The sequence below is a fragment of the Bos javanicus genome, chromosome 16, assembly GCF_032452875.1.
Source record: "Bos javanicus breed banteng chromosome 16, ARS-OSU_banteng_1.0, whole genome shotgun sequence".
Taxonomy (NCBI): domain Eukaryota; kingdom Metazoa; phylum Chordata; class Mammalia; order Artiodactyla; family Bovidae; genus Bos; species Bos javanicus.
In genome coordinates, this window is record NC_083883.1 from 26,746,301 (window position 1) to 26,769,741 (window position 23,441).

At 39.8% G+C, this 23,441-nt stretch overlaps 1 protein-coding gene across 12 annotated transcripts in view; it reads right to left on the bottom strand.

Moving 5' to 3' along the window:
* The window catches only part of TAF1A (TATA-box binding protein associated factor, RNA polymerase I subunit A), a 32,655-nt gene extending 14,314 nt beyond the window's left edge, over positions 1–18,341 (bottom strand). For 3 of the 12 annotated variants that reach the window (XM_061382258.1, XM_061382257.1, XM_061382259.1), the window contains exons 1-5: positions 17,459–18,341; positions 15,897–16,029; positions 11,432–11,601; positions 7,594–7,707; positions 1,707–1,905 (exon numbers count right to left, since the gene is read on the bottom strand). In XM_061382258.1, coding sequence (XP_061238242.1) covers positions 1,707–1,905; positions 7,594–7,707; positions 11,432–11,601; positions 15,897–16,029; positions 17,459–17,509 — 667 coding nt within the window. In that variant the 5' untranslated portion in view covers positions 17,510–18,341. Of the gene's footprint in view, positions 1–1,706; positions 1,906–7,593; positions 7,726–11,431; positions 11,602–15,896; positions 16,503–17,458 lie in introns of those variants that run through there. The other 9 variants (XM_061382251.1, XM_061382250.1, XM_061382256.1 and 6 more) reach the window with 9 other exon arrangements.
* Between the last annotated feature and the right edge of the window lie 5,100 nt (positions 18,342–23,441).

Sequence of the window (23,441 nt, forward strand, 5' to 3'; positions counted from 1 at the left end):
AGCCTTCTTAAAAAGAACATTACAGTGGGCATTTCAGCAAGGTGTGTTGTTGTGTTGTTACTCGCTCAGTACTGCCCAAATCTTTATGACCCAATGGACTGTAGCCTGCCAGGCTTCTCTGTCCATGGAAGTCTCCAGGCAAGAACACTGGAGAGGGTTGCCATTTCCTTCTCCAGGGATCTTACCAACCGAGGGATTGAATTTGGGTCTCTCGCACTGCAGGCAGATTCTTCACTGTCTGAGCCACTAGGGAAGTCCTTCAGCAAGGTTAACGAAAGAAATACAGATATGTGACCTCAAAAGATTGATGAGTCTAGACAAGGAGACACAACACAAAACACACATGAAAAAAACTTAGAATGATTAAAAAGGCAAAAGGTGAAGAGTCAATTGATACAGGCTGAACATGCAGCTGGTATGTTGGGTTTAAAGTAAAAGGAGGAGAGGTCTAACGGGTCCTGAAGACAGATGGCATACTGGAGCAGGAGGATGCACAAGAGGCCTCGCAAGGTTATCATGATGAAGACAGCATTTCAGAAGTGTCTTGGGGGTGGTTAGAGACAGGAAACAGGAAGGGAATTTGCGATTGGTGAACCCACCCGCTCAGAGACCAAGGAAATACTACTATCAATTAAGGATATTGAGGAAACATAGCTTAACATAAATGAAGTGATAAATGTCAGAACTGGGATTTGGATGAAGGAGGTAAAAACAGAAAAAGGTTAATCCTAGAGAAGTTATGGAGAAAAACTATATGAGGGTAAAAAGGTGCAGAGAATCATACAGCTTCAAAGAACACAAATTTAGGGACAGGAGAGGACATCACCACCACTGCAAGTAAGAGGAAGAGAAGGCAGCTGAGGAGAACACATAGTCAGTTTTGGAGGTGATCAGTGAGTCAAGAAAATTGTCTGTGATGACCTTTGTACAGAAATGAAACAACTTTATCTTGCCCTATTCTTTGAACATGTTTTCCTAAGAAACAACATTACAAAACAAACTAAACTCCACTGTAAACACACAGGAAGAAATGCTTCTTCTATGCGATAATGCCCATGGATGAAAATGTGTAACCTTTCCTGGAAATCACGTTTCTAAGAAATGAATGAATCTAGGACTATTGCTGGTGGCACAGTGGATAAGAATTCACCTTCCAATGAAGGGGACACGGGTTCTTAGTCCCCTTGGACCCTGGTCCAAGAAGATTCCACATGCTGTAGCGCTTAGCCCAAGTGCCACAACTACTGAGCCTGTGCTCTAGAGTCCATGAGCCACAGCTACCAACCACAGCACCACAAGTACTGAAGCCCAGCACCCTAGATTCCGGGCTCCGCAATGAGAAGCCACTGCAATGAGAGGCCCATGCACCGCAGTGAAGAGTAGCCCCTGCTTGCTGCAACTAGAGAAAGCCTGCTCACAGCAATGAAGACCAGTGCAACCAAAAATAAAAACAAATTTTAAAAAAGCAACGAATCTAAAATGGTCATGAACTTAACCTATGAATTACCTAATTTATGTCTGAAAAGTCTTTTGTTTAAATATCAGAGATTTTATAAAGGATGAAGCAGAATTTTACAAGCATAGCAATCTCTGTTCTCTGTACTATCTATATAAAGCCAGGCTTGGAAGAAGGGGAATTAGATTACTCCTCAAGATTCCTTCTATCCCTCTGACAGTCTTACCACTCATCACTCATAGTTACTCACCGAGTTTAGACAATTCCATCTTCTTTTTATACCAAGAATAATACTGCAAAAGACCTTTATAGGCCTGAATAAGGTTGACTAACACTTCCTGGGAAGAAGACTTTTCACCATATCGCCATGTCTCTGCCTGGGTGAGAATTCTGTTCGCATCTTCAAGCAATCCATGATGCAGAAGGTATAATGCATGTTGTAAGGAAATCTGCAACATTAAGAAAAGCCCACTGTCATGCAGGTCATTAGATAACCATTAGTTTAAAAACTCAGTAAATATATGATACATGCTGGGCTAAGACCTTGGGAGAACACAAACAATGGAACATTGTCCCCATGATCAAAAATTCCAATCTAGCAGAAGATGCATGAAAAAAATTGTTGTTGTTTAGTCACTAAGTCGTGTCCAACTCTTTGCAACCCAATGGACTGTGGGCCTACCAGTCTCCTCTGCCCATGGGATTCTCTAGGCAAGAATACTGGAGTGCGTTGCCATTTCCTTCTCCAGGGGATCTTCCCAACCCAGGGATCAAACCTGCATCTCCTGCTTGGCAGGATTCTTTACTACTGAGCCACCAGAGAAGTCCATACATCAACTATATGTCAACTTTTCAATTAAAAATTAAAAAAAGAATAATTACATAAAGAAAGAGCAATACAAATAGGGAGAGCATTAAGGAGAAGAATAATGGGAAATACAGTTAATTATATGAACAGTGTCAGAGTTCAAACCTTCCTCTTCAACTATTGTAATAATTTCTCAACTCGTGTCTCCTGTCTGTCCCCCTACAATCCATCTTCCATGTGACCACCAAAGAAATCACATTGGTCATTTGTGTAAAATTCTTCAACAGTTCCCACTGCCTACAGAATAAAAATCTCAGCTCTATAGAGATGGCATACAGAGCTCAGCTTACTTCCCCTGCTTTCTACCTATGTGATTTTTAGAATAACCTGGTAGCTCAGAGGTTAAAGCGTCTGCCTGCAATGCGGGAGACTTGGGTTCGATCCCTGGGTTGGGAAGATCCTCTGGAGAAGGAAATGGCAACCCACTCCAGTATTCTTGCCTGGAGAATCCCATGGATGGAGGAGCCTGGTAGGCTACAGTCCACGGGGTCGCAAAGAGTCAGACATGACTGAGCAACTTAACTTAAAGACACATTAGACACAGAGGTATCAGACTCTTTACTATCCCCTCCATGCTAGACTACAATTTTCTCCAGTATGCACAGTGAATACCCACTAGCTTCTTCAGACTCATCTCCAGCATCACATCCCTTCTTTGCCCGACTCCACTAACTCATTCAGTCCTAGCTCTTTCCAATTCCAGAGAGCCAACCATTTTCGACTTTGTCTTCTCACTGTAATTGCATTTCTACCATGGCAACCATAACCATTTATTTCATTTACATACCTGTCTCCCTTTACTGCAAGAACCATGTCCAGCAGATTGTCTGGGAAACAGCAGCAGGTGTTTTTAAAAGTGTTACTAAAAAATGTCTTTTGTCTATCCTAATTACCACCCTCAGACTCTGGAGTATGAAATAAAGTTCCTCCCAGATTTCTTTACTTCACTTGAGTAGATTCTATGAGCTTAGAAGGAGCTAACCACTAATTTAGTTAAAACTCTACCTTCCCTCCCTAAACGGCTATCTAGTTTCTCCCTGAAAGAAGAGAAGCACACAACACCAGGGCAGGCTATCCCCTTACTCCGACTGTTCGCTGAGAAAGTTCTTAAGTGGAACCATACGCTGCCTCCGTTTAGTTTCTACTTATAATGTACATGGTCTACCAGAAAATAAGATCCTAAGGGAGAACCTGGCACATAAGAGAAACAAAATTTTTTCCTAAATTAATAAAACCTGTAAAGAACCCTAAACTAGGGGAAATCTTTTTTCAAAATTAGAAAGCAGTAGGAATATAAAATGCTACAGCCACTAAGGAAAACAGTTTAGTGATTCCTAAACGGGTTAAACATAGAATTATATGTCTATACATACATGTTTTTATAATACACATATATAACCACCAACTCATTGGAAAAGACCCTGATGCTGGGAATGATGGAAGGCAAAAGGAGAAGGGGACAACAGAGGATGAGATGGTTAGATTGCATCACTGATTCAATAATGGACGTGAGTTTGAGCAAACTCCGGGAGATACTGCAGGACAGAGGAGCCTGGCATGCTACACTCTATGGGGTCACAAAGAGTTGGACAGAACTTAGTGCCTGAACAACAACAAATATGTGTATATGTGTGTACATGCCATAAAACATGACCTAGCGATTCTACTCAAAGGTATACATCCAAAGAAACTGAAAGCAGAGACTCAGACAGGTATCTGTATGACAGCACTCACTGAAGTGTTATTCACAATAGCCAAAAGATGGAAACAACCGAACAAGAGATGAAAAGATAAGAAAATGTGACAGATACATACAACAGAATATTGTAGTTATACTGAGCCGTAACAAGGGATGAGGTCTGATACATGCCACAGATAAATCTTGAAAACATGATGCTAGGTGAAATAACCAAAACATGAAAGGACAAATATTATATGCTTCCACTTATACGAAATACCTAGAAAAGCCAAATTTATAGAGACAAAAAGTAGATTAGAGGTTATGAGGGGATGGGAGGAGGAGGGAACCAGGCGTTACTGCTTAATGGATACAGAGTTTCTGTTTGGGGTGATAGAAATTTTGGCAATACTGGTGACGGCTGCACAACAATGGAAACATAATTAATGCCACTGGATTATACACTTAAAGATGGTTAGAATATCGCACTTTACATCATGTATATTTTGCAACAATTTAAAAATATCTGAAAACTAGGGCAAGTAAAAACAAAACAAGAATAGGAGGGTAAATATTTATGCTTCACAGGCCTATTGGTCTCAGTCACAACTGCTCGACTCTGCCATTGTCTGGCTAAAAGTAGCTACTGGCAATATGGAAATGAATGGGTGTGGTAATGTTCCAACAAAACTTTATTTAGAGGTACTGGAAAAAATTAAAAAGCATGTAAAAACTTGATTGAGAAAGTGCTTTTAGTCAAATACATAACACAGAGAGGAAGATTATCATAACATTTTGGAGGATGTCAATTCTTTTGGATAAAACTTTTATTAAAGGACACTTTAATTTGGATAAAACTCCGCCTAAACATGAGAAACAATGAAACATTTTCACACATGGATCAGAAGAGTTAATACTGTGAAAACGTCTGTACTACTGTGAAAATGTCCACACTACCCGTACTACCCAAAGCCATCTATAGATTCAATGCAATACCTATCAAAATACCAGTGCTATTTTTCACATAAATAGAAAACACAATCTTCAAATTTGGATGCAAAAATTGTATTATTCACAAAAAAACCGTGAATAGCCAAAACAATCTTGAGAAGGAACAATACTGCAGGTATCACACTTTCTTATTTCAATCTATATTACCAAACTATAGCATTCAAAACAGACACACCAGACAAGTGGAACAGAATTGGGAGTCCAGAAATAAGCCCATCCATACGTTGTCAACTAATATTTGACAAAGGAGCCAAGAATACTCAAAGGGCAAAGGTTAGTCTCTTCAATGAATGATGCTGGGGAAACTATAGACGTTTATATGCCGAAGAATGAAACTGGACCCTTAATTTATACCACTCACAAAAATTAACTCAAAATGGATTAAGGACTTAAAGGTAAGATCTGAAACTAAAGCTCTCAGAAGAAAACAGAGGGAAAAAAAGCCCTTGATATTGGTCTCGGCAGTGAATTCCTGGGGTACGACACCAAAAGCACAAGCAGTACAAGTGAAATAAGCAAGTGGGACTGCACAAACCAAAAAGCTTCCGCACAACACAGGAAACCATCAACAAAATGAAAAGGCAGTCTACTGAACGGGAGAAAACATTTTCAAATCATGTATCTGATAAGAGATACCTAAAATCTATAAAGAACTCATACAGCTCAATAGCAAGAACAACAAAAAACATATTACAATTAAAAATGGGCAAAAGAGGGACTTCTCTGGTGGTCCAGTAGCTAAGACTCCGTGCTCCCAATGCAGAGGGCCGGGGTTTGATCCCTGGTCAGGGAACTAGATCTCGTATGTTGCAACTAAGACCTGGTGCAGCCAAATAAATAAATATTAAAAAAAAAAAAAAAACGGTGGGAGGAGGAGGTTCAAGAAAGAGGGGACATATGTATACCTAGGGCTGATTCATGTTGATGTATGGCAGAAACCAACACGATATTGCAAAGCAATTATCCTCCAATTGAAAATAAATAAATAATTTAAATTTGAGCCACAATAGTGAAAGTTTTGCATCCTAACCACTGGATAGCCAAGGAATTCTCCCACTTCACACGAGCTAGAATGGCTAGCATCAAAAAGACAAGAGAAAGACTTCCCTGGTGGTACAGTGGATAGGAATCCGCCTACCAATGCAGGGCACACAGGTTTGATTCCTGTGTGGAATCCCATGATTCACATGTGGAATCCTGGAAAGATTCCACCTGCCACGGAGCAACTAAAGACTGTGTGCTGCAACTACTGAAGCCCAGGCACCTAGAGCCTGTGCCCCACAAGGAGAAGCCCGCACATGGCAAGGAGGAGCAGCTGCCGTTCACGCAAAGAGAGAGGGCCCACACAGCAACAAAGACCCAGCACGACCAAAAGGAAAACAGAACAAAAGACGAGGAATAACAAGTGTTGCTAAGGATGTGCAGAAAAGGGAACTGTTGTACACTGCTGGTATACATTCCCTTTGGAATGTAAAGTGGTCTAGCCCCTATGGAGAATGGTGGTATGGTGGTTCCTCTAATAAATTAAAAACAGATCTAATATACGATCCAGCAATCCACATTGGCATATATATCCAAAGTTGAAATCTCTATCTGGATGAGATATCCTCACTTTCATGTTCACTGAAACACTCTATTCACAAGAGCCAAGACATGGAAGCAATCTAAGTGAGCAATGATGGATGGATGGATAAGGAAAATATTGTATACACACACATATACAATGGCGTATTATTCACTCATGCAAAAGAATGAAACCTTGCATGTGTGGCAACATGGATGAGCTTTGAGGGCATTATGCTTAGGGAAATAAGTCATACAAAAAAAGTAATATTCTCTCATCTCACTTTCAGGTGGAATCTAAAAACATCCAACCCATAAAAACAGAGCAGGCTGAAGGCTGGAGTAGTCAAGGGACACAAACTTTCAATTATATGATGAGTAAGTTTGAGGGTCTAATGTATAGTATGGTGACTATAGCACTGTTAACTTGAAAGCTGCCACAAGGGTAGAACTTCAACATTCTCAACATAGCAACAACAAAATGATACTATGTGAGGGGATGGCGATGTTAACTAACCTCATTGTGGTAAACATTTGGCAATATATACATGCTATCAAATTATCACATTGTATACCCTAAACAAAGTTAAATCATACGTCGATTATATCTCAACAAAGCTGAAAAACTTTTCTCAAGTATTCAAATTCCCAATTTGTTTAGCTCTTTCCCTTTTTTCCAAAAGCACCAATTCTTAGAGAGCTCAATTGACTTAAGCAAACATATTAGAATTTGGTCCATTATCATAGTGAAGTACACATGCCATTTCTGAAGGACCGGTTGTGGCAGTCAGAGATACACAAGGAGAAGACATTTTCACTCACACAACGTGGTAGGCGACAGGAAATGGAGAAGTAAATGGCTCTCATAATGCAATTTTTCTTTCAGCTTCTCTTACTGACCCAGGTGTGTTACTCCCTTTCCCATCTTTTTTACATTCTTACCTACCTTATCACTGAGACAAGCAATTTTAAAAAAAGAATGCTGCAGATGTAAATTCACAAAGCCTACATTCTCACCTTCAAGTAATTCGTGATGCCAATATTTTTCATCCGATCAGCAAAGGTATTGAAAGTCTCCACGCTGCTTTTGGGATGATAATAAAGAATTTCACTTCCAAGCCTCCAAACAATCTGTCAAAACAGAAGTTACTAACAAAACTGTAAAACCCCTGCCTTAACCAATGTCTCAGGAAGCTATTTTCTTCTAATTACAACATTAAAAAACAACCTATAATTCCTTTTTATAGATACCACTACTGTCAACATTTTACTGTACTTCACCCAATGGAAGTACTATTACATTTTATGTGATTAAAAGCTTTTCCTGTTGATTAAAATACCAGGTGTCATTAACAGTGTCATTTTGAGCCAGAAGTCTAAAGAAGGTGAGCAGTTAAGATACATATTGAAGATAACATTTTTAATTAGTATAGGAGAAAAACATTAAAGTTAGAAAACTCGGGTTCCATTAATATTGGCTTCTTCACTGCTCTCATTATGTATCAAGCGAGAGCTATGGACTCAATGTTTCCTCACATTTCATCAAGTTCTACAACTATTGACTATAGTTGGTCTATCTTTAGAGCTTCAACTTAAGAATCTGCATCAGCTTTATTTATTATAAATTTTAATAAAAATATTTTCTCCCCAGAGCACCAAAACTTTGATGACAGTACTTGCAGCTCTTCTTTTGCATGAGGGCAAATCTCTACTTCTCTTACTCCATTTAAAGTACTTCAATGATACTGATCTTCAAAGTAAACTGGTTGTTTGGTATAATATTGGTTTAGTATAATCATAATACTCAGAAAGAGACAGAGTTCTTTTATAGATAAACAAATTGCAGTATTTTGAAGCTTAAATAAAATGTGGAGATTATCCTACCACAGTTGTTCTTAAATTCACATGTATGTAAGAATTACCTGGGACACCAGTTAAAAACAAATATTCCAGGGATTCAGACTTGAACTCAGTAAAACTCTGGTGGAGGGCAGGAATCTGTACTTTCAACAAAGGCTCTATGTGACTCAAACAGAGCCCAAACAAGCATCTGGTAACCACTGATTTAATTTATAAAACAAACTCTGGACAAAAAAGGGCTGTAATTTGTCCAATGTTTTATAGATCTAGATTAACTGTAGTCCATAAACTAAACTTTCAATCAATGGTTAAATTTTTTTTTCATATTTTTTGGTTCTATTAGACATCTAACTGATGCAATGGTTACTCTAATAGTAAAAGCTACTTGAGATATCCATGTGAAGTTATCTGTGGATATACTGTCTTTTACAAAACAAATTTAACAATACATGCCAAGCACTGTTCTGGATCCCTGCCCTGGTGGAATTTACATTCTGTTGTAGAGAGACTGACAATAACAAAGAAATACAATAATTAAACTGGCAAGTGTTATGGGGAAAACAATGAAGCAGAGTCAGAAGACCAGGGGTGCCAGCTGGAAAGTGAAGGGGGTTGGTGTGCAGTTGCAACTTTAAATAGTGAAGGGAGGCCCCACTGCAAGTATGACGTGAAGGAGGGTGACCACAGTGATAGCCAAAGAAACAGCAAAGACAATCAGGAAGAAGTATGGTTGTTCAAGGGATGAGCAAGGAAGCCAGTGAGGCTGGGGAAGAAAAGTAAGTTAGATGGTAACAGGAGATGAGGCCAAAGGGGAAAGGGAATGACCAAAGCACGGAGAACTTGCAGGTGATCAAAAGGACGCTGGCTCTTACTGAGTGAAACAGGAAAGCCACTGCAGGGTTTTCAGCTGAGCAGTGACATGATTTGACTCATGGTTTAAAAGGACTACGCTGTATCATTAATCATTTGAAAAATGCCCATCAAAGCTACAACGAGACACCATGTCACAATCACTAGGGTGGCTGTAATCAAGAAGACAGACAATAATACTGTCGGCGAGGATGTACAAATGTTGGAAACCTTGTATGTTGCTGGTGGGAATGTAAAACAGTGCAGTCAATGCGGAAAACAGTCTACCAGTTCCTTAAGAGGTTACATATATTTATCATATGCCCCAGCATACTCCTCCTCCTCGATATATTTACTCAAGAGAAATTACAACAAACACCCATAGAAAAACTTGTACATGGTGGGGGAGGAAACAACTTGTACATGAATGTTCATAGTAGCATTATTCATAGTAACAGAAAGAAAAACTACTCAAATGTCTAAAAACTGATGTATCAGTTTTATCTCATCAAATGAGATAAAGCCTTACACTGGAATATTATTTTGCAATAAAAATCAGTGAAGAACTAATATGCCACAATATGGTATAATAAGCCTTGAACACATTATGTTCAGTAAAAGAATTCATTCATAAAAAGCCATATATTACATGATTCTACTTATTTGAAATGTCCAAAATAAAAAGTAGATTAATGGTTGCCAAGGGCAGGGTCTGGAGAAGAGGGACTACAAGTGGGTACAGTGTTTCTCTTGAGGGGGGGGCGACAAAAAATGTTCTAAATTTAGATTGTGGTGACAGTTGCACATCTCTTGTGAATATATGAAAACACACTGAATTGTTCAATTTAAATGGGTGAACTGTATGGTGTTTAATGTCTCTTAAATAAGGCTATTTTTTTTTTTGTTTTGTTAAGGCTCAGTCTGGTTATTATGCTGAAAATACACTGGGAGGCAGAGGAGGGTAAGCAGTCATCTAAGTGAGGTGATGGGGGTTTGAGTCAAGGAAGCAGCAAAAAGGATGTGGTAAGAAGTACTCAAGACTGCAGGGGGCAGGTTTTCAAAGGAGAGCCGACAGAATTTTCTGATGGTTTGGATATGAGGTGCAAAAGAGAAAAAAAAAAAAACAACTCCAGATTGGGTCTCAAAATTAGATAAGGGAACCCTGATCTGAGACAAGGAAAATTAGGCTGGACAAGGAATATCAGAAGAACCAGTTTATATTTGCTAGTATGATACGACATATCGTACTAGCTGGTATTAGATACTAAGAGGTGAGGTTGAACAGAATGTTGGGTACAGCAATCTGGACTTGACAGACGTCAGAGCCCCAGATACACAATGGGGGATCACCAGTATACAGACTGAATGAAAGGCTATGAAACTGAATGAGATCAAGAGAGTTCAGATAACAATAACACCTAAAGATTGGAGTTCTCAAGGACTCCCACGTCAGAAGGCCAAGGAGACAAAGAGCAATCAGAAAAGGAAACCGAGGAATGGCCAGTGCAGTAGGAGAAAAACCTGAGAGTGCAGAGTCCTGGAAGCCAGACGAAGAATTCTGTTTGTTTCTTCATCACACAGAAGGGAATGACCTGGTATGCTTAATATTGGTAATGATCAAGTTAAACGAGTACTGAAAATCAGCCACTGGATTCAGCAAAGTGGATATCACTGTTGACCCTGACAAGGCAATTTGGTAGAAATGATGATTTGTGGGGGAGTCTAACTGAAGAGGGCTTGGAACGAATAGATATATAAACTCTTCCCAGGAGTTCTGCTGAAAGGCAGAAGGGAGAAATGAGCACAGCTTGTGGAAGAAGTAGAAGTCAAGAGATGATATTAAGTGGGAGAGAGAATGACATGTTTGCATGAAAATGGGAACCATCCTATAGAAAGGGGACCATAAGGACATGGGGAAAGATGGAAGAATTACTTAAATGAATGAATAAATATTTGGGAATCTGAGAATTCAGAGTTAAAGTATTTTTTGTCTCCTTAAAATGATAATAGAAAAATGAAGTATGAAAAAAAATGTCTTGATACAAACTCAATTTGAGATCTTGCAAAAGCTGTTCTGGGTGGAGTTCAAGAGGCAGAAACTCCCAGGATTCTGTGCTATCTTCCAGGGGACTCACACTTCACTTACCTCGGGTGCACCCTGCCTTTTGTTGCTATCCGTATCTTCCAAAACCTGAAGGTAACTGTGCATGTATTCTGCAGCTCGCTGCCACTGGTGCTTCAGCAGAGCTTCTTGGATAAAATTTAAACAAGCGCTTGTTGTCTGAGCAAAATCTTTCTCCTGTTTTCCTCCAGAGGCTATAAAGGTTAAAGAGGAAAGTCTTGAGCCAGTGACCTCAAATCAATAATTCAAGAATCTTACTTCTGATAAGCACAATTTTAACAAGTAGGTATTACTTAACCCAACCCATCCCCAATACCAAAGCTAGCTTCACTTGAGACCAACTCTTCCACATCATTTTAACCAGTTGTGGCAAATGAAAAAAAAAAATTCTATTTAAGAGATGTCTAATTTGATGTTCTTGGGCTACCAAGGTCACCAGTTCCTTCAAATCTGATTCAACTATCCTTTCACCCTTGCACTAAACAGTCTGGGAAGAATCTCTCAGAGAGGGCCCCCAGTGCAAAATACCAAGTATTCAGAATGGGTAAAAATCATCAGGGTCATCCTAGGAAAGCACTGTCTTTTTTCCTACCTATGTTCTGAAAACACCAAGAGGTGCACTTTTATTTTTCATGGACCACTTTCATTTTGTATCTCTAAAATACTGACAATCCTCATGTTAAGAATATTAGGGTTAGGACTTTTCTGGCAGTCCACTGGTTAAGACCTCACACTTCCAATGCAGGGGGCATGGGTTCAATCCCTGATCTGGCAACTAAGATCCCATATGTGTCTCAGCCATAAAAACTGTTCAAAAATGAAAAAAAAAAAAAAAGATTTGTGCTTAGTTACAACCTCATCTATGACAACAAGCTGCATATTGCCACCTCTTCCTCCCTTCCCACACCACTAAAGACTCCTATGGGCCAGCAGTCTTCCAGTTGGGGCGCCCTCACCCCTGGGAATATGCTTAGTCACTCAGATGTGTCTGACTCTTTGTGACCCCATGGGCTGTAGCCCGCCAGGCTCCTCTGTCCATGGGGATTCTCTAGGAAAGAATACTGGAATAGGTTGCCATGCCCTTCTCCAGGGGATCTTCCCAATCCAGGGATCGAACCCAGGTCTCCCACACTGCAGAGGATTCTTTACTGTCTGAGCCACCAGGGAAGACCCCACCCCTGGGAATACACAGAGATTAATAAGTATCATGCAAAAATAGCTTTATAGCAATCAACCTGCACATCTTCAACTTTCTCACATACTCTTTCCTAAAATTGATCTTCTAGAAAGCTGTGCATATAGACAAGGCTTCATCAAAATAACTCTAATATTACCTTAAGGTGAAAATACAAGTGTTTAGTGTTGAGAAAATGAATGACTCTAACATCCATTTGCAAGTCAGGTGATTTCTAGTTCTTTAATTATCAAAAGTGTAGAAGAATCTAATAATTTTTTAGAACACTATGTAATTTTTTCAGAAGTAAGTGAGGAGGAGTCAAAGACCTGATACATTGCTAAAATTAAACGCCATCCATTGCCAGCTACTTACTAAAGTGAGTAAAGTTTCTCAGAATTTCCACCAATTAAAACAAAATACAGGGGCTTCCCTGGTGGCTCAGTGGTAAAGAATCTGCCTGCCAATGCAGGAAACACGGGTTTGATCCCTGGTCCAGGAAGATCCCACAGTTTGTGGAGCAACTAAGCCTGTGAACCACAACTTTTGACCCTGTGGTCTAGAGCCCAGGAGCCACAAGAGAAGCCACCTGCAACGAGAAGTCTGCTGACCCCAACAAGAGAAAAGCCTACGAAGCAATGAAAACCCAGCCCTGCCAAAAATAAATTAAGTAAATAAAATTATTTTAAAATATACAATAGAATTAAAGCTAAATCTTTTCTCATTCTAGAAATATATAATATTCATCCACAGATATAAGAATTGGAAAAAAGTGATATCCTTATCCATTTTATTGAGATAAATAAGCAATAAAAATTTACATTTAACACTTAAAATTTAACAAAAAAAGTAATACATTATTTTAATCAGCTATGTAAAAAATTAATTATAATAATGTTTCAATCCAGAAGAAATTTTAATAGTTAAAAACTTTACAGGATATTAGCAAAAATTAAATGTGGATACATACTTTATGGAAGAATAAAGCAACAATATAAAATTTCCATCTATTAAAAGCTTTTTCATAAACACAAAACGGATGATAAAAGATATCACATTCCTAAGCTATTTAGACTCTACCAATTATTTTTTAATTTATGGCTGCTCTACACAGCATGTGGGATCCTAGTTCTCCACCAAGGACTGAACCTGCATCCCTGAAGTAGAAGCATAGAGTCTTAACCACTGGACCCAGGAAGTCTCACCAAATATGTGTGTTTAAGTCATATAATAATTTCATTTGAAAGTGCCAATATATGCTGAAAATTATGCCTTTTGGAACTACCAAACTTATGATGCAATTCTTAGATGGCACATTAAAATGGTGCAAGATAGTACCTAATTTTTTAGGGGAAAAAAAAAGTAGACTACTTCTTTTGACTAGTGCTTCTCCAACTTTTTAAATGTATATACAAATCACCCAGGGATCCAGATGTAGTCCTAACACCACCAGAGAGCTTATTAGAAATCCAGAATACTATGCCCTGCCTACCTCTCTGAATTAGAAGCTGCATTTAACAGGATCTACAGCCAAGTTCCTAGGATATCAGCAGCAACACCAGGCAGCTAGGCCAAGAAACTGACAAAATGCTTCTTCCCTAAAACCTCATTTATTCATCTAAAGGAAAACTGATGTCAGGCCAAACTCCCTTCTGTTATACCTCTAAAGTTTTCACAGCTCATACTGGAAATTGACTTTAGACGAGGATACAAAAATCCTTGGGCAATGCCCCTCCTATCTTACACCTGAGCCTAATTATCTCAGGAACAGCTCAAAGAATAGCATTCTTCGTAAGCAAAACATAATGTTATTTGTCTCTGATAAACTTGAAGAATAACTATCAAGGAAAATATATTTGATGGAATGAGATACAGTAAAGAACTAGTGTCAGCAACCTAATTTCTAATTCCTTTGAGAGAACCTAGAAACTCATCAGCCTGTCAACAAGTATTTTTTGAGCACTGCCATGGTCAAGCACTAGTCTAGGCACTCACCATAGGGTGCCCACCTTCAAACTTTTTATTCTGGGGGACACACCCTTCAAAACACCCAAAGAAATTTAAAAGAATAAAAAGTAAATAATTGTTAGGCAACTAGGTTTTCCTATTGTGGTTAATTACCAATAAAACATCAATATTATCTGCAACTATATTCTCATAGCAGACGAAAGTATTAATATTTGGGGTTTAACAGGCTATCCATAAAAGATGAAACATTTTTAAGTATGTAAATTCTGGTCTTAAACCTACTTGTTTATGGACTGACTCAAGCTCTCCATAGAACACTGTTGACAGACACATGCCCAGGTATGCAGTAACTAGCAGAAACTAGATTACTATTAATAGCTCCCCACAGGGGCAAGGAAACACCCTCTCTGAAGTTCCATTCATTGAAACCTGACTCAAACCATGTATATTAATCCAGTAAAAATAAAATGAGGAAAGAGGCAATAAATTATTACATTTTCAACACTCACTACGCACAAGGCTCTATGCGAGGCACTTTTCCCTTTTTTTAAACATATGTATCTCAAAGCAGATTTTGAGATCAGATAGGCCTGGGTTTGACTCCTGATACCAGCATTTAGAATTTTAACTTCTTTGAAATTAAGTTCCCTCATCTGTAAAATGCCTGGTACATATATTTACTGAGAACTAATTTACTGAGATAATTAAATAGATAATATTCAGGTTAAAAAATAAATAAGAGCTAAATTCTAACAGCCAGGGACTCACAATCAAGGGGAAAGAAAGCTAGGCTAAGAAAGATATATTTGTGAATAATTAGAAAAGTGCTAGTTCATGACAACATACAGATAACTGATTTTTTTAAAATATATTCTAATAAGGAATTATCCCATAGAACAACTTGTTTATTTCTACATTAGAGGAACAAAGAAGAAAATAGTCTTTTCCTAAAATCTACTATAGATCAATTCTATTAGGGCTTATTTCAATGCAATTCAACAGAAATTTCTGGTATGTATTCCTCAATAGCAGAGATCTTATCTTCTTCAACAAATCTGTCCCCAGTATTAAGCCAATGCCAGGGATATAGTAAAATGCTCAGAAGAGTTACTGGAAGGAAAAAAAAAAGGGTATCGACCACAATACAGACTGTTATTAATTCAAAGAATTCTATGAGAAAAAAAGAATATTTTTTTCCTGTGTCTTTTTTATTAACTGCCTTAAAAAAAATCCTCATATATTCTTATCTTGAAAATTGAACCAGCTTGGCTATCTGATTTTGTATCCATATTGAATCTTATCATCTACTTCATTAAAGCTGAAATGGTTATATGTTATTTTACTTACCTATGGATTCTATATGCTTCTGGAGCCAAGGGAAACACATTCCTGAACCAGAGCGCACACACGGTTCTCCCTGTTCATCCTCTGTCGTGGGTCTTATCAATTCTTCACTGAAATCACTCATATCTATTCCAGACTGAAAATATCAGTTACTTTCTGTACATCTTAATCCACAGGTTTCTGAATTATACAGAAAGACAGCCACTTTTATCTAATAAATACCAATGATCAACAAAATTAACAGCACCTGGTAGTTCCTTTAAAAAAAATGAATTTAATTATGTCAGCAGCAGCCAAAATGAATGACCCATTTAAAAACTATTGACTACTTCAAATACTACTATATTTCAAGAAGAGACAAGGATAGATAAAATACTAACTCTTTAATTTAAAAAAGAAAAACTAATATAGAGGAAGAAACATATAAATGATGTATGAGGTAAAGGTGATTGCTCAGTCGTGTTCAACTCTTTGGGACCCCAAGGGGTATAGCCTGCCAGGCTCCTCTGTCCATGGGATTTTCCAGGCAAGAATACTAGAGAGGGTTGCCATTTCCTACTCCAGGACATCTTCTTGACTCAGGGATCAAACCTGCATCTCTTTCATCTCCTGCAATGGCAAGGCAAAGTCTTTATCACTGAGCCACCGGGGAAGCACAAATGATGTATAATAAGACAATATGAGAAATACAATAACAACAGTAGTAATTATCATTCTCATTGAGTCCTCTCTATATACGAAGCCTGCTGCTGCTGCTAAGTCACTTCAGTCGTGTCCGACTCTGTGTGACCCCAGAGACAGCAGCCCACTAGGCTCCCCCGTCCCTTGGATTCTCCAGGCAAGAACACTGGAGTGGGTTGCCATTTCCTTCTCCAGTGCATGAAAGTGAAAAGTGAACGTGAAGTCGCTCAGTCGTGTCCGATTCTTAGCGACCCCATGGACTGCAGCCTACCAGGCTCCTCCATCCATAGGATTTTCCAGGCCAGAGTACTGGAGTGGGGTGCCATCGTCTTCTCCGATACACCAAGCCTACAAAGTATCTAATTTAATCCTTACAGAAATCTGGAAGTGAGTAGTTGAAAAAACTGAAGGGCTCAGTGAAACTTTGTAACCTGGACCAATGTCACAAAAAAGTGAGGACAATATTCTGGGAACTAGAATGTGTTCCCAAACACAACTGACATGAACAGAGTTTGGGGTGTTCGTGGAAGAGGGAGGCGGAAAGCAGATGGCGGGAAGAGAATCTACAAAAACAGCTTTGTGCCAAGCTGAGTTTAGACTCAATCCTCAAGATGCTCAGGACTCCTCTCCGTCCTTCCACATACCCAATTTAGGTCCTGCAGGTACTACCTGCTAGTACTTCTCCCATCTTCGCCAAACTCCGCAACTCTACACCACTCCCCCAGCTGGGGACTCCTTCAAACTGTGTCTAGATTACTGCATGAGCTTTCCAACTAGTAATCTTGCCTCAAATTTGGCTTCTCCACATCATCAACCGAACAAACCTTTCAAAATCAGATTAAAAGCACGTGTTTGAAGTAACATGAGTTTTGAACCCGACTCACACGTTGAGTCCTTCCAGTAAGAAGCTCTCCCAACCCAAATTCTAAAGCCATTTAGGCGTCGTGTAGTTGTCACGGTAACCAAAGCAGCTCCACGCCTTCAGCCTTGCCCGCGGAACCCGTTTCAGAGTAAAAGAGAAAATATAAGAACACTGGTGAAGCCTAGGGTAGGCCTTCCTCTTTCACGTGAACGCAGGCAGTAACGACAACCGCGGGACTTACCTGCCTGAAGCCAGAATTTTTCTGTGATACCAAATGTCTTCTGACTCCGGACCAGCGGGAGGAAACCCTCACACAACGCGAAACTAGTAAGTTTTGAGAACAAGCTTGCAAAACTGGCCTCCAGCGCTCTGGAGACGCGCAGACGCAGCCCCGCCCCTAACTCTCGATTGGGCGGTGGAGCAGCCTCGACCCCGGAAATAACCCGGAAGTGGCCGTGGATTGCCGCCTTCCCATTGGATGGGTCTCAGGTTTACAGCTTGGTTTGTCTCAGCGGGAAAAATGAGAGACTTTAATTGTAAAAGAAGATTAATGCAAGGGGAGGCCGGCTGGATAAGGGTGCTGCTAAGTCGCTTCAGTCGTGTCCGACTCTGTGCGACCCCATAGACGGCAGCCCACCAGGCTCCCCCGTCCCTGGGATTCTCCAGGCAAGAACACTGGAGTGGGTTGCCATTTCCTTCTCCAATGCAGGAAAGTGAAAAGTGAAAGTGAAGTCGCTGAGTCGTGTCCAACTCTTAGCGACCCCATGGACTGCAGCCTACCAGGCTCCTCCATCCATGGGATTTTCCAGGCCAGAGTACTGGAGTGGGGTGCCATTGGATAAGGGTAACAGTCAAAAAAAGCAGAACGTCACTTTATCCGAGTAGTTCCCCGTATGACGACCTTTCAGTTACTGCTTGGCTCGCGGGTGCGCGCAGCGAGCCTCGGAGGCGTGGCCAAGATAAATCTGCATAGCCTTTTAACTGCGTCCTGGAAATTTTTTTTTTTTTTCTTTTATTTAAGGTTTAGCTTTGAATTGAAATGACTGACTGCTTCCCCCAAATTTAAGGGAGGTGTGCACCCGTCTGGAGTCACTTTTCATGACGAGGGTTAACGAACTTACTAAGAAGTAAGTGTTGAAAGTAAGTTTCTAATATAAAGATTTGGTTTGGCTACATTTCTTCCCTTGCTGTGAGGTGTAATTTCACCCAAACCAACCTAAAATGGGTTTTACCTGGCTGGAAATTCATGCTCCCACAAAAATGGGGAAGAAATTTTTGACAACTTAAAGTTATCAGTCAACTCAAGGCAACAGTAGATAAAAGGGAGGAAGTTAACTGATATCTTTCTTTTTTTCTCTGACAGACTACCAGATTATTTCCATTATTAGCTACACAAGTTGGAGAAACATATTTGCTGAAAATAAGTCAATAATGAGAGACAGAACCAATCAGGAGCTATTCTCTCTGTGTTGGTTTTCTGTGGGAAAGTAGGATAGAGATGGAAGTTTCCACAAAACCAGCTGGCTGGTGAACACTTCCTCTAAGCGCCGGAAACATCAGGGCATTCAAAAGGGTTCAAATCACCTGGAAAACATGCAACAAAACTGCATAGTTTAGAAAACTTGACATGGAATCTTAGTTCTCTGACCAAGAATTGAACCTGGGCCATGGCAGTAAACGTGCCGAGTCCTAACCACTGGACCACCAGTGAATTCCCACTTAATTATTATCCAAATAATTGTACCTACTGCCTGTTAGCCTACATTTGCCTAAGTTTTAGTTGAGAAATATGTTCTTTTGTTACGAATAAAGGGAAAAATTCCTCTACAATATTCCCGATAATTTAAATATATCCATGATTTGACTCCCAATACAAAGGGAAAAAAAAAAACCAATTCAGTTTTAAATTCAGGATAAGATAGTACAGAAGAGGAAACAACTGTGGGAGTGTGGAAGCACAACAATATAAGACCCCTCTCAGAGAAGAGTAATACAAATTCAGACGTGTAATATATCTACTAAGGTAGTATTAGCTTCAGTGATATATACAGGGCTTCCCAGGTAGCTCAGTGATAAAGAACCCGCTTGCAATGCAGGAGAATTGGAAGAGACGTGGGTTTGATCCCAGGGTCAGGAAGATCCCCTGGAGAAGAAAGTGGCAACACGCTCCAGTATTCTTGCCTGGGAAATCCAGAGGAGCCTGGTGGGCTACAGTCCATGGGGGTCTCAATAGAGCTGGATACAACTTTGCAACTAAACAACAACATATATTTTTTTTTCTTAGATTGATATTATAATTTTATTTTACAGCTAAGATAAACATATATTTTTTTCTTAGATTGATATTATAATTTTATTTTACAGCTAAGAGAAACTTATATATTTTTTTTTCTTAGATTGATTTTTTTTATTTTACAGCTAAGAGAAACTACGAAATACAGAATTTTCACCACCACAGGTGCTTTATTAACTGGTCAGATTTTAGAAAAAGTTATAAGCAGTGTTTCTCAACTGGGAGGTTAGTACCATTTCTACCAAGAGGAGTTTGGAAATTACTGTGTATGATCTGTAACAAGTCTGCTGTGGTTATATGTTTCATCAAAACCATATTTTCTCCCTCTCAGTTCTCAGCGTCTCCTTCCAGGAGGCACTTTTGACCTCACAAGCATATTTTGGAGGGAGTTATAACCCTCCATGCTATCTTTTAGTAACAAAGGAGCAGTTTCCCGGGTAGGTACTATCAAAAAGTGTCTCCTCTGTGACAAAGTCATTGATTTGCTGAAACTCTTCCCTGGTGGCTCAGACAGTAAAGTGTCTGCCTACAATGCGGGAAACCCAGGTTCGATCCCTGGGTCGGGAAGATTCTCTGGAGAAGGAAATGGCAACCCACTCTAGTACTCTTGCCTGGAAAATCCCATGGACGGAGAGTGTGGTAGGCTACAGTCTATGGGGTCACAAAGAGTCGAACACAGCTGAGCGACTTCACTTTCTTGTATCATCAACCATCCCTATTGGCTGTAAGAGCCTGAGACTCTGCTGTTTATTTAAACAACATAAATGGACAACTTCATAATATGTTATCCCATTTATTCGTATAGAAACATTATGAGGTTTTACCATGAGCCCCAATGTTATACACAAGAACTCTAAGCCTCAAAAAAGTTAGCAGCTTGCCTAGGGTCATACAGTTAAACTTCTGATATATTTTAATGCTTTTGACTCCATTCTCTGTGTCTGCTAATTGTCCCAGTAAGGAAGTAATCCCTATCTGAAAACTGTAAATAAATAAGCCAAACAGTCTACACTGTGGAAATTGTGCTGTACAGGCCTCACCCTGGTATTTGTTCAAAGCACCAAATATTTGGCTTCTATGAAGATAGTGCCAAAGTAAATCAGGCAGACCCGGAAACAGGAACTTCTATATAAGCCTATATTCTCCAGGCAATTTCATGTGTTTGAGTTTCTTTCTTTGTTCAGTAGAAATGGTAATAATATTTGTCAGGACTAGACAAATAGTACATGCTGATAGAAGACCTTGCCTTGTATATGACTCACTCCCAGGAGAATATACCCTTTGACAGGACTTTGACGTGGCTTTTTAATTGTAGGAAAATAATTTAACTCTACTGGCCGTTCCCAATGGAAATCTTCAATTCTCTTTGGCTTTCAGACAGGATACTGCTTAAGTTCCATTTCAGTTATATGATCCATTTACTGAAAGTCTGATAGCTTTCTGTTTTTCACTCTAAATCTAAATTATTGTGCTTGATTAATAATCTTTAATAATCTGATTTACCCTCACCACCCAAATTATCTCCCACTACTCTTGTTTTAAGATTTTTTATTGAAGTATAGCTGATTTACAATGCTGTGTTAGTTTCAGATGTACAGCAAAATGATTCAGTAATACATATACATATATCCTAAGAGTCGGACCCAACTGAGCGACTTCCCTTTCACTTTTCACTTTCATGCATTGGAGAAGGAAATGGCAACCCACTCCAGTGTTCTTGCCTGGAGAATCCCAGGGACGGGGGAGCCTGGTGGGCTGCCATCTCTAGGGTCACACAGAGTCGGACACGATTGAAGCGACTTAGCAGCAGCATACATATATCCACTCTTTTTTAGATTCTTTTCTCACATAGACCATTACAGAGTATTGAGTGGAGTTTCCTGTGCTTTACAGTATGTTCTTATTAGTTATCTATTTTATGTATAGAGGTGTCCACTATACATAATCCCACTACTTTTTAATAGGATCATTTCAATCCAGAAGTTTAGGTTTCATCACTGTCTTCTTTTCTCCTATGCTTCTTTATGCCCATCCCTACCCTCCCTGCTCTATCATCAAGCAACCACTGTCATAGGTTAGTCTGAATTGTCTAGAATTTTATTTAAATGCAGTTTTACAATGTGTATTATTTTTTGGATCGGGGTTATTTCACTCCGAATCTCTTTGTTGTTGCTAGTATCTATAGTTCCTTAGTATTGCTGAGCAATATTCCAAACTTTAACATCTATTTACCTGTGAAAGGACAGCTGTGTTTTTGTTTGTTTGTTTTGGTTTTCACTGTTACCAGTGAAGCCACCATGAACATTTGTGAACAAGTCTTGGTGTGGATATGTTTATTTCTCTTGAGTGAATACCCAGGAGTGGAAAGACTGCATTTGTATGATAGGCATAATTTTTAAAGAAACTGCCACACTGTTTTCCAAAGGGGTTGAATCATTTTAAATTAGAACCAGCAATGTAATGAGAAATCCAATTATCTTCATCCTTGGCAGCATTTATTATGATCAATCTTTTTAATTTTAGCCATCTAGTGGATGTGCAGTAATATCTCATTATGGTTTTAAGACTCTTGAGAGTCCCTTGGACTGCAAGGAGATCCAACCAGTCCATTCTGAAGGAGATCAGCCCCGGGATTTCTTTGGAAGGAATGATGCTAAAGCTGAAACTCCAGTACTTTGGCCACCTCATGTGAAGGGTTGACTCACTGGAAAAGACTCTGATGCTTGGAGGGATTGGGGGCAGGAGGAGAAGGGGACGACAGAGGATGAGATGGCTGGATGGCATCACTAACTCGATGGACGTGAGTCTGAGTGAACTCCGGAAGTTGGTGATGGACAGGGAGGCCTGGCGTGCTGCCAAGAGTCGGACACGACTAAGCGACTGATCTGATCTGAATGACTAATGAGACTCTTCCCTGGTGGCTCAGACGGTAAAACGTCTGCCTACAATGAGGGAAACCCACGTTCGATCCCTGGGTCGGGAAGATCCTCTGAAGAAGGAAATGGCAACCCACCTCAGTACTCTTGCCTGGAAAATCCCATGGGCGGAGAGCGTGGTAGGCTACGTCCATGGGGTTACAAAGAGTCAGACACAACTGAACAACTTCACATCACTTTAATGACTGATGGGGCTTCCCAGGTGGTGTAGTTGGTGAGGAATCTGCCCACTAATGCAGGAGCTGCAGGTTCAATCCTTGGGTCGGGAAGACAGCCTGGAGAAGGAAATGACAACCTCTTCCAGTATTCTTGCTTGGAAAATTCCATGGACACAGGAACCTGCAGGCTTGCTGCTGCTAAGTCGCTTCAGTCGTATCTGACTCTGTGTGACCCCATAGACGGCAGCCCACCAGGCTCTCCCTGGGATTCTCCAGGCAAGAACACTGGAGTGAGTTGCCATTTCCTTCTCCAATGCAGGAAAGTGAAAAGTGAAAGTGAAGTCGCTCAGTCATGTCCGACTCTTCACGACCCCAGGACTGCAGCCCACCAGGCTCCTCTGTCCATGGGATTTTCCAGGCAAGAGTACTGGAGTGGGGTGCCATTGCCTCCTCTGAACCTGCAGGCTTAGACACAACTGAAACTGGCTACTGAGCACAATGACTGATGATACTGAGAATCTTTTCTTGTACATATTTGCCACATTTGTATCTTGTTTAGTAAAGTATCTGTTCAAATCTTTGACCCACTTTTTTCAAATTGGGTTGTTTTTATTGTTA